General features: G+C 41.0%; 1 protein-coding gene across 1 annotated transcript; it reads right to left on the bottom strand.

Moving 5' to 3' along the window:
• Window positions 1-5532: 5532 nt before the first annotated feature.
• Window positions 5533-6147, bottom strand: LOC126335764 (gustatory receptor 68a-like). Its single transcript, XM_049999223.1, has one exon. The coding sequence runs from the start codon at window positions 6145-6147 to the stop codon at window positions 5533-5535; it is 615 nt and encodes a 204-aa protein (XP_049855180.1).
• Window positions 6148-12838: the final 6691 nt, after the last annotated feature.

The following is a 12838-nucleotide window of genomic DNA, read 5'->3' as shown; positions in this document are numbered from 1 at the left end:
GTCTCCATGTGGTCATTCAAATTACTGAACATGTTCACCAAGTATATTTTCCACTTTTTTCCATTCTGAAGTAAGCTACAGTACAAAAAATAAGAATAAGCTATGGTTTGCAAGCTACAGGTTTATAACTAACATCATCTATTGCCAACGTCATTATCTTCACTGATTTTAAGAAGAAAGTAATTTTTTAACTATAGATATGCTTAAAATTTCAGCTATAATGTGGTAGAGACGTTTATGAGCTACAAACTTATTGATTCTTGAATATGAATACTAATAATTTTTACTTTTATTATTGGTTCATCTTAAGTTTTGAAGATTTCTTCATATTTTGTAATTATAAAATTGTAGAAGCATATAAAATTTTCCTGAGGAAGCAAAACATTAATAATGTAAATCTGTTTCTGGTGTTGAACTCTAGAACCAAGAAGTGATAATTCTCAGTACCTTAATGAAGTGAATTTTTCTTCCTTGTGTTTCCTGCTTAATAATGGAAAGGTTTGAAAAATGGGTTTTGATCATAACAAAACTAAAACAAACCGTTTTAAGATATTATTACTCAATATTTATACAATATCATAGTAGAAACATGTTGTGTATTAAAACCAGTCTGAGGATTTGCATTATTTATTGCAAATGAAATACGTTCCTCAGCTTCTAGTTTTAATTAAAAACTGTTTAAGGAAAAACTGCTGCTTTTGACTCAGCTAACACTTTTGTTTTAGTATGAGCTACAGTGTGTGACTGGTATGGTGTGCATGATCAAATGTCGAATGTTTGGATGATAAAGAAGGTCATGAACCATCTTTCCATTTATGTATGGTTTACTTGTTATGGTCCTAAAAATTTAAATCTTTGAATAAAGTTAGTGACCCAGCATTATCCTCAGAAAACAAGAAAATATGATCACAATTTGTTTGGAATAGTGCATATAAAATTATCTACTAAATTCTCTAGAATAACGTGTTATTTTGTAATAATGATGAAGTAAGAAATGTTTAGTCAGTTAGATACATGACACAATGTTTAATTTTTTATTGTATATATAAATCATCATTGACTAGTAGAATGAAAAGTCTAAGCAAAGAAAAAGATGAAGAATAAAATACGGTTAAATGTAAGTGCTGACAGATGATTTTGTGTTAACAACAGAAATATATCTAGTGGAAGTGAAAATAATTAACTTTGGAGGAATATATGAGTAATGAAGCATGAAAGATGACATTCTTACACTATTTGTCTTGGATGATATAAGAGACTATTTTCCTTATCTTGCCTGTTCTTATTTTGCTTTCTTATTCGTTCACTTCTGTGGTGTAATTCACTTCAAATAGATGTACTCATGTTTTATTCATACTTGAAAGAAATTTAGATTCTTTGCTCTTTAAAATTTGTGGTGATTGAGAGGATTTTTTGTAGTGCTTTATGTTACTGGCCTCACTCTTTATTTGCAAACCTAAGATGTTTTTTGTAGCTCTTAATCTATTCCACATTGGTTATCACGTTCTCACAGCATTTTTGATATGAAAACACTTGCATATAAATATTTATAACTATTTTATCCTCTGAAATACCTGTTTGCATCAGACAGAGTAGGATCCAACATCAGAATGTTTGTTCATTGTGTTAAAAAGCTTGCAGTTGACGAACTAGTAATCTATGTCAACTGCAAAAGTAAGTAAATTTAGTGAGTACAGTATATAAATAAATTCTATTGTGATATTCTAGACATTAGCTCAATAGTCATGATTGTTAATTCATAGTAACATTCATAGGTTTAACCTGAATATTATAGTATGGATTACAATTATTGAAACATTGTAACAAATCTTCACTACAAGGAGAGCACCTGAACATTAAATTAACTAGACACTTTATGTGCTAAGTTAAGGAACTCGGAGATGTGTGATTCAAAATGAAAATATGTAGCACTGTCGATTTTGAGTTACTTGACAGATGTAGAGACTATGTTTTGTTAGTCTTAAATGAGGAGTGGACAGTACACCACAGCTATGTATCAACTTCATTATTCATTAGACTTCATTATTATAGAGGACAGTGACATAAAGCTACACATGAAGTGTCATTACTATACCAACAGCTTATGTCATACACAACGTAGGATTTTCATTTTGACCACAATGTTAAGCAGGATATATGAGATTTCGCTTTGTTCCATGGGTGACTTTGATGACATGATTATAATGGTGTAACCAGAGAGGAAATTATAGAATCTTGCCCAGATGACCACCTTACCATCTAACAATTTTGATGTGTGCTCAGTGCTACTGATTTTTCAAGCCCCACTTAGGCTAACTAACAAATATCATTAATGACTTTTTTTGGTCTTAATTTTACTGAAATTTAAGAGAGTTTGATACCAGATGTGATTTACTTTTATATTCAGATGATCATCAGTGGTGACTCTGCAAATACTCTTTGCATAATATGATCCTGCAGTTCGATACTTTTACATTAAAACCTATTTTTCTCTACTTATTTCTCGTGCAATTTTTTATTTATTAATCCTTTTTACATATCCTGGAAGAAGTATTTCCCTCATTGGTAGCAAAAATTTGTTTGTGCTTTCACCCTTCGCATTTATTCTGCTTTTAGGAACCCATTCTCTCTTTTGCTGCATTTGCATTCTTTGCACATTACTGCCTTCATAGAAATTGCTGCCGCTGTTTCTCCTTTTCAGCACTAAGGACAGTGTTCATGTATTATCGTGTTATCAATATTTTTCCATGTCAGTTGTGAGTATCGCCAACCTGGAAACTGGGATATTTTAAAGTACGTTTCCATATTAATATGTGTGTGTGTGAGAGAGAGAGAGAGAGAGGGAGAGAGAGAGAGAGGATTAGACAAGATCTGTTAGGAGTTCTGTAAAGATGTGAATGGTGTGACTACAATCACATTTTTTCAATTTCAAGCTCTACTAACAGCGAGGGAAGCACCTTGTTGACTTCAGAGCACAGAAAAAGCATTAATAAACGCAGAAATATAATTTTACAACAAATTCATAAGGGAAAATACTGTTTTTAACCTATAAATAACAAAATGTAGAAACATATCATTTGTAGAACCAGGTGGTCATAATTAAAGTGCAGCTACTCATAGAGGTCCGGTGTTTAAGATTAGATTAGATTTACTTTCATTTCAATTGATCCATAGTGAGGAGGTCCCCTGGGATGGGGAACATGTCAGAAAAACAATGCTACATGACAAATATTTACAACTGAAACAAATAAGCTAATGTACGTTCCACAGGTGCCAAGTGGAATGATCGTCATGTTTTTTAATGAACACTATATGAAAGAATCATTTTACAAACACTAATGCACTGAATTTAAAATAAAAAAGGTTTTTTATTTAGGAGATAATAAACATGTAATAGAACTAATACAATACTTATTTACAATGAAAACGTTGTCATTCATTTATAAAAATGCACCATTGTTTGGGAACATGAAGTCCATGAATGGCTACAAATGGTCTCCAAAAACTTTTCAATGAAAGTAAGAATATTGATTATGCCGCATATCAATTTTTGACCTGTTTTTTTGTTTTTTTAATACGTTTACAATAACTTTCAATCATGATTGGGTTATCAGATTGAATACAGATTGTGTGTTTTTTTATTATTTGCAATTTTGATTTTATTTATCAACAAAACGATTTCCAGTAAGGGACGGTTCAGCTGGAGCAGAGGATGCATTCAAATCCTTGTAAATACAGTCCACTCCATTATGGAGCCACCACCAGCTTGCACAGCGTCCTGTTGACAACCTGGGTCCATGGCTTCGTGGAACGTCACATTCGAATCCTACTGTCAGCTCTTATCAATTGAAATTGGGACTCATCTGGCCAGGCCACGGTTTTCCAGTCGTCTAGTGCCCAACTGATATGATCACAAGTCCAGGTGATGTTATGCTTCTAGCAAAGGCATTCACATTGATAGTCTGCTGCCATAGCCCTCTAACGCAAAATTTCGTTGCACTGTTGGGTAAATTCATCTTACGTCCCACATTGATTCCTGCTGTTATTTAACACAGTGTTACTGTGTGCACTGTCAACTACACGCAAACGCCACTGCCTTCGTTCGTTAAGTGAAGGCCGTCGGCCACTGCGTTGTTCGTGGTAAGGATTAATGCCTGAAATTTGCTATTCTCGGCACACTCTTGACTCTGTGGATCTCGAAATATTGAATTGCGTAACGATTTCTGTCATAGAATGTCCCATATGTCCACCTCAACTACCATTCCGCTTTCAAAGTCAGTTAATTCCCGTCGTGCAACCATAATCACGTCGGAAACATTTTCATATGAGTCATTTAAGTACAAATGAAGCTAAGCCAATGCACTGCCTTTTACTTTTGTGTACTATAAATTTTGGATATTTGTGGTAAGTTCCCATGGGACCAAGCTGCTGAGGTTATCGGTCCCTAGGCTTACAAACTACTTATCTAGCTTAAATTATCTTTCGCTAAGGACAACACACACCCATGTCTGAGGGAGGACTCGAACCTCCGACGGGCGGAGCCGCGTGAACCGTGCCAAAGCGGCCAAGAAACTACCGCCATCTGGATTTGTGAATATCACTAACCCATGTCTTAACGCCACCTCAGTCTATAGCAGCTTCCGCAGAGATCGTCATGCAAACACACACACACACACACACACACACACACACACACACACACACACACACACACGTACACACACAGGGTGTTACAAAAAGGTACGGCCAAACATTCAGGAAACATTCCTCATACACAAATAAAGAAAATATGTTATGTGGACATGTGTCCGGAAACGCTTAATTTCCATGTTAGAGCTCATTTTAGTTTCGTCAGTATGTTCTTGCACCTACGCTCAATGGAGCACGTTTTTACGATTTCATACGGGATACTCTACCTGTGCTGCTAGAACATGTGCCTTTACAAATACGACACAACATGTGGTTCATGCACGACGGAGCTCCTGCACATTTCAGTCGAAGTGTTCGTGCGCTTCTCAACAACAGATTCGGTGACCGATGGGTTGGTAGAGGCGGACCAATACATGGCCTCCACGCTCTCCTGACCTCAACCCTCTTGACTTTCATTTATGGGGGCATTTGAAAGCTTTGTCTACGCAACCCCGGTACCAAGTGCAGAGACTCTTCGTGCTCTTATTGTGGGCGGCTGTGATATAATACGCCATTCACCAGGGCTGCACCAGCGCGTCAGGGATTCCATGTGACGGAGGGTGGATGCATGTATCCTCTCTAATGGAGGACATTTTGAACATTTCCTGTAACAAAGTGTTCGAAGTCGCGCTGGTACGTTCTGTTGCTGTGTGTTTCCATTCCATGAATAATGTGATTTGAAGAGAAGTAATAAAATGAGCTCTAACATGGAAAGTAAGCGTTTCCGGACACATGTCCACATAACATATTTTCTTTTTTTGTGTGTGGAATGTTTGCTGAAAGTTTGGCCGTATCTTTTTGTAACACGCTGTGTAGCGATCACTCATACTCAGTTTTCCATAACTACTTTGATGAGAGCTGTCCTAGTATGACGAGGTACGTCACCATCGCAGCGAGCGCAGAAACCAAGAGTCGGCGGTCGAGAGTGACGAACCCGGCAGCGGTGAAGCGAAGTGGTGGACTGTGGAGAGTGAGCCGCAGGAAGGCCTCCAGCTCGGCGCATCGGTGGTCGGACTCCACCGAGGCCCTCAAGAGAAACCAGCCGCAGGCAGCCGCCTCGTCTGCGGCGGCAGAGCAGCTCAGGCACACCGTCAGGATGTTCAGCGAGTGGTAGGCCGCCCACAGTCCCGAGACGGCTGACGACTCGCTGTACGAGAACTCAACGATCCAGTGCGGCCTGACGAGCTGCATGAGGATCTCGTAGGCGCTGCACAAGGCGCTGCACAGACAATATGCGACGTTGAAGGCCATCGGCAGGCCGAAGTAGCTCTGTAGGAACTCGGCGGCGTGCGAGAGCGCCATTTGAGCTTTTCGCAGCTGCCGCAGTCTCCCGGCTGGCGCCACATGTCTCGGCTGGCCGACCAGTGGCCACCACACCGTAGGGTCGCCAGACAGAGGCAGCAACGATCGGAGGTCAGCGTTGAGGCTGCAGAACCTTTCTCGCAACTCCAGGACCATTCCGACGAACTGTAATGTCGCTGTCCCGTGGAAGAACTCTTCGGCAATGTAGAAAAAGATTACATGTGCCTCGCTGTAACGTTTCGAGGTTATGAATCCGACGACAACCACCATCAGACAGTGGATAACGAAAAGGAAACCTACTAGACTCTTTGCATGTCCTCCTTTACTTCTCAGCAGACACGAATCTGCGAAATTGAGTGCTTCAGTGAACGATAGTAGCCAGTGGTGTTGACTAAAGGCACACGTCCCGAACATTAGCAGCAGTTTCATTCTCCCCATCAAATCTGACGCGAGATACGTTATCGGTGCAAGTTCAAAAACTCGGAAATACAAACGAATACGACTGTATGAAAGCGCTGAAGCCATGAGCAGGGTGAATATGAACCAGAGGTAAGGAATAATCTTCGACTTCTTGTCGAATAAACCCTTCCGTGCACTGTGACAAGTTTCCGCCTTTGTTTGAAATCCCAGTGGCGCTAATCCTAATATTTGCCAAATTAATAACAATGGTTGGAGGATGACACGAAAATAAGTCATATCTTTTGTAAGGTACACACAAATCTTGACAAGTAGAACTGCTTTTCTTTTAGTATGTAAATAAAAAGTAAGCTAAAATGATTTCTCTTTGCAGCAGTTCACACGGTTCTCACTGTATTTGAATTTGCTAACGTCTGACGAGTCAGGGCCATATATTCCTACCTTTAAAGCCCAGTTCAATGTATTTGCTTATCCCTGGAAGCATCTGTTTAGACTGACGACTTCATTTGCTGATGGTTTGAACACGCTCTCATTAAATTGAAAACCAACTGGACGTTTCTATCGACTGCATGTGTCAGCTCTTATCGTCGTTCCTCAGGTATGCAAATACGAACAGTTCATTGCACAGTACGTGACTTGCATTTTCTACTGAGCGCTGCTAAGTTGTTTTCTCAGCAGAATCACACTCTTTCAATCAATAAATAAGGTTAAAATTACAAATAATTAAAAAAAACACATGATCTGAATATAATCTGTTAGCCTGTTAATGATTGTAACTTATTGTAAACGTATTTAAAAAAATGACAGATAAAAAACTTATTTGCGGCATGATCAGTATTCTTACTTTCACTGGCAAGTTTTCAAAATCATTGTGGTGGTATACTGATCTAACAAGGATCACGTTTTCATTTGAATCTAAGGTTTCAAAGTTAAATTTCTGTTTGTAGAGGGTAGTAAATATGCAGAAAGTATGAAGGTCACTACCAAAACACATTTAATCTCATGACTATGAAAAACATCAAATATCACATACACATTTTCTGTATATAATTTGAAGATTCCTTTGACTTGTCAAATAACATTTTTTCTACGTTCTATGAACCATATACGTCCCATTAACTACAAATGGCATATAGATCATTAGAATTGCTGAGAGGTGTAGAAACGTTTCAAAACAGTGTCTATAATGTGTAAGGACACATAACTGCAAACGTCAAGCATTCTTACAATTTAAATATCGATTTGCATGATTTTCATGAATCAGGTGCACTGTACCAGCTGTAAACATATGCTGCCCACTCTTGATTGCTCATATATTTCTGCATATACTGCCCATGGTCAGTAATATTTTTTCTGTAAGTTCCGAAAGGTTTCTGTTTGATTGTAGCAACAAATAGACATGTGACGTAGACGTTTAACCCTCATAATTGTCTATTACTTCATGGAAGATACGTTTCTCACTAACTAGGAAAGGATTAAAATGATGCTACTTTGCAGTGTAATAAATTTCCAGATTCATTTCGTTTCCCCTATGCATCCTTCAAGCCCTCAAAGGATCAGGGCACTGTCTTACAGCAAGTTTTGGTGACGAAACAAATCTATGTTCGATCATAATATCGCATTGACACACAAATTCATACATGTTATAAAATATGTATATATGAATGTTCCACATCTCCTCCTAGACCGCTGCACCAATTCTAACCAAACTTTGTACACATATTATTTACTGTCTGGTAAGAAACGTTTTGATGGCAAGAACCACTTACTATCAAATACTATTTGAAAATCAGAGCACTTAATGACATGCAACAAACTATACACGTTGTTTCAAACCTTTAGGAAACTTTAATCACTGGCAACCCCTACATCTTCATCGCTCATGCAGCATGAGGAATGACGTTTTAATTCATTACGTCTTTACTACTAACGGTATTGGCGGAACTCACGAACTTCGAACGAGGTCAAGTGATTTGGTGTCACTTGTGTCATACGTCTGTATGTGAGATTTCCACACTTCTAAAATCCATAGGTCCACTTTTTCCAATGGATAGTGAAGTGGACACGTGAAGGGACACGTACAGGCCGACCTCGTCTGTTGACTGAAAGAGACCGCCGACAGTTGAAGAGGGCCGTAATGTAGAATAGGCAGACATCTATAGAGACCATCACACGGGAATTCCAAACTGTATCAGGATCCAATGCAAGCACTATGAAAGTAAGGTGGGAGGTGGGAAAAATTGGATTTTATAGTCGAGCGGCTGCTTTGGGATGTTTTGTAACGCCGACTTCGTGCCAGGTCTCACCGACCGACATCGATACCTCTCCTCAGTGCAGCACTCCGTGAAGAATGGACTGACATTCCCAGGAAACCTTCCGGCACATGATTGAACGTATGCCTGCGAGAGTGGAGGCTGTCATCAAGGCTGAGTGTGGGCCAACACTATATTTAACTCCAACATTACCGATGGAGGGCGCCATGAACTTGTAAATCATTTTCAGCCAGGTGTCAGGATACATTTGATCACATAGTGTATGTAAGCGGAGTGGAGGCGAAGATATGGGCTGCAAATAAGGATCTCCACTGAGGTAAGCAACACTGAAAAAGGGCAGATTATTAGCACGAATTGCTATGAACGAGAATCTCAAAAACAGCAAAGCTGATCGAATATTCACGTCCTACTATCGTGAGCATCTACACTAAGTCGTAGAAGAACAGTGAAACTGCCACTAGGTGCTATGTAGGTAGACGTCCAGGACTTTTCATGGACGTGGGGTACGGAGACTTGTCCGTTCGTAAAATAGGATAGATGGTGATCTGTGGTCTCTCTGCCGAAATGATGCTGGGCACCCACAACTGTTTCGGAGCACTTTGATAGTGGTACATTGTTGAATATAGAACTCCGCAGCAAACGACACCTACGTGAGCCCATGTTCACCCAACAACATCGACAATTACGACTGCAGTGGGCACGGGATTCGACCGTGATTCAATGGAAACGTGTCGTCTCTTCGGATGAATCATGTTTCTTGCAACATCATGTCGATGGTCGTCCTCACAAATGCTGTCGTCGAGATGAAAGGAGGCTCCAAACATGCCCTCGCCACGGGAGTAGGGTCATGGGAACAATATTATGCCATGGGAAACATCCCCTACACAGCATCCCTTCATGCTTGATGTTTTCCACGACGGTCATGTCATGTTTCAGCAGTATAATTGTCCATGTCTCGAATTCGTTCCACAGTGCTTTGAAGACCATGATAGTGAAATGACGTTGACGCCTTGACCACCAAATTCGTCTTATGTGAATCCGATGGAACTCTTCTGGGTCGCTATCGGGCGCTATAAGCAGTTACACAAATCATGGCCCATTATTTACGAGAAGTACATGATTTCTGTGTGGACATCTGATTCCACATACCTCCACAAACCTACCAACAAATTACATATTCGATGGTAGGCAGAACCGGTTCTGTGTTGCGTTCCTGAGATGGACAACAAGCAATTAAGCAGATGATCATAATGTTTAGGCTCGTCAGTGTATTACACCTTTGCTACTAACACTATTCCCAACAAATTTTACAGACTGTATCCACATATGCCTCCTAAATGTACTTGCAAAATTATGTCATTCTTCAACACATGATTCAGGATATCTGAAGCTATAAATAGCCGCATCATGGGTGATGTTTAAATTTATTAATTACTTTATACTAACTACATCTGCAAAACATTTAAAAGGCAGTATCCACATATGCCGCTGAATCTACCAGCAAAATTATATCATTGAACAGCAAATAGTTCAGGAAATATGATGTCACAAACGTTGAGCTGTGTGAAAACGAAATTCCAGGGCCAAATTCGCTAGAGGTGCTGGTGAACTATGTGTACAAATATGTGTGAAATACGTTAAATATATGTGAAATATACGTGAAGTGTGTGTATGTAGACAAAGCCACTAGTAAAGTGCACCTCTTTAATCCCTGTATCTATTTCAACTAAATGTGGAACACATACTTACTATCTGTGGTGGGTTAAGAACTAGCAATCTCCTACTGAGTTAGGGGTGACGACGTTGAGAGAGAAGGGAGCAGGAGGAGATGGCCACAAATAGTAAAGGAGGTTTGGGGAATGGACAGAAAGGGAAGATGGAAAGGACAGAGAGAGAGAGAGGAGAGGAGGAGATTAACAAGAACAGAAAGAGACGGAGATAAAAAGGGGGATGGAGGACGACAAGAGGAGCAGAAGGAGGAGGAAGCGGATAGAGAAAGGGAAGAGGAACAGATGGAGGGAGAAAGGTGACAGTCAATAAAAGAGAGGGAGACATGAAATAGAGAGGGGGAGGGGCAGATGGACAGACAGAGAGGTGGAATGGACAGAAAGGGATAAGGAGGAGAAGGTTAGACAGATGGAGGAGGAAGAGATGGACAGAGAATTGGGAAAGAAGTAGATGTACAGTACGAGGGAGTAGGAGGAAATGGACAAAGAGAGGTGAGTAGGAGATGACATAGAGAGGGGGAGGAGGAGATGGACAAAGAGAGGGAGGAGGAGGAGATGGTAGAGAGATAGCAAGAAGGATATGGAAGAGAGAGGAGGAGGTTGATAAGAAAAGAAAAGGAGAAGATAGAAAGAGAGAGGAAGGAGAAAGAGATGGTAGAGAGATAGCAAGAAGGATATGGAAGAGAGAGGAGGAGGTTGATAAGAAAAGAAAAGGAGAAGATAGAAAGAGAGAGGAAGGTAAAGGGATAAGTAGAGAGAGGGGAGGAGGAAATGGCCAGAGAAAGGTAAGGGGAGGAGATGTACAGATAGAGGGGAGAGGAGGAAATGGACAGAGATTGGGGGAAGGAGTGTGGCAGAGAGAGAGGGATGAGCAGATGGACAGAGGAGAGGAAATGGACAGAATGGCATGAAGAGAAGATGGTAAGAGAGAGAGAGAGAGAGAGAGAGAGAGAGAGAGAGAGAGAGAGAGAGAGAGAGAGAGAGAGAGGAGGAGGAGGAGGAGGAAGAGATGGTCAGAGTGAGGGGGAGAAGAGATTCACAGAAAAGAGAGGAGATGGATAGAGAGGCAGAGGAGATGGATAAAGATAGGGGTAAGGAATAGATAGGCTAATAGAAGACTCGAAAAAATACCTTACCATACAGCGGTGGGTAATCAGCTAGTTGACTCATCAACTTGAACTCTTTCAAGGTCAGAAAGAGAGAGGATCAGAAAAAAGGCGCCAATGAACACAGAAAATGGGAAGGAGGAGATGGACAGAGAGAGGGGGCAGGAGGAGATGGAGACAGAGGGGGGAGGAGAAGATGGACAGAGAAAGTGGGAGGAGGTGATGGACTTGGAGAGGGGGAGAGAGAGGAGGCAAGAGGAGATGGAGAGAGGTGAAGGAGAAGATGGACAGATGGAGGAAAAAAATGGTTCAAATGGCTCTGAGCACTATGGGACTGATCATCTGAGGTCATCAGCCCCTGGAACTTAGAACTACTTAAACCTTACTAACCTAAGGACATCACCAACATTCATGCCAGTGGCAGGATTCGAACCTGCGACCGTGGTAGTCACGCGGTTCTAGACTGTAGCGCCTAGAACCGTTCTGTCACAGCGGCCGGCTACAGAGGGAAGAGGAGGAGGAGGTGATGGGCAGAGAGTAGGGAAAGAGGAGGAGATGGAAAAAGAAAGGGGGAGGGGGAGATGGACAGAGAAAGTGGAGAGAATGATATTAGAATGTATATCCAATTACCTTACATATCAGAAATGTGCTTTCTCTTTCATTTCTTTTCCGTTTGAGGAGATGGAGCCATAGTAAAGCGTGGCTAGATATAGCTAGTAGTTCAAACTATCATCAGGTGCTTCACTTCAGAGATGTCATGCCAGTGTTGACGACCTCACGACCACTTAAGAATATATGACGTCGATAAGGGGAAGTGAATCATTCGGACCAATAAATCCATATATACCACAAAAATATATGTATGTACTGTATGTTGACCTGCCAGGGTAGCCGAGAGCGCGAATGCGCTGCTTCCTGGACTAGGGTAGGCACGCCGGCCCCGGATCGAATCCGCCTGGCGGATTAACGACGAGGGCTGCTATGCCAGCCAGCCTGGATGTGGTTTTTAGCCGGTTTTTCACATCCTGCTAAGTGAATACCAGGCTGGTCCCCAAGTTCCGGCTCAGTTACACAACTCACAGACATGTGAAAACGTTCGCACTATTTCATGACTTACACTACACGTAGACAGGTAGGGTACACTACTTCCTGGGGAAATTTGGTGTGGCTTCAGGAAGGGCATCCGGCCACCCTCTGCCATTAACACTGCCAAATGCGGAATATCAAAGCCGACCACGCGTTGGAGCGGGACAAGACCCCGAGAAAGAAAGAAAGAAAGAAAGAATATGTATGTACTGTATGTATGCTCCACACCGACTTCTAA

The sequence above is a fragment of the Schistocerca gregaria genome, chromosome 2, assembly GCF_023897955.1.
Source record: "Schistocerca gregaria isolate iqSchGreg1 chromosome 2, iqSchGreg1.2, whole genome shotgun sequence".
NCBI lineage: Eukaryota > Metazoa > Arthropoda > Insecta > Orthoptera > Acrididae > Schistocerca > Schistocerca gregaria.
The sequence above is the reverse complement of the archived record's forward strand: the minus strand, read 5'-3'. Positions and strand labels throughout refer to the sequence as shown.

What these genes read in the sequence shown, in the direction of transcription:
- LOC126335764 (XM_049999223.1), bottom strand. Translation starts at nt 6,147, where the DNA reads ATGGTCCTGGAGTTGCGAGAAAGGTTCTGCAGCCTCAACGCTGACCTC.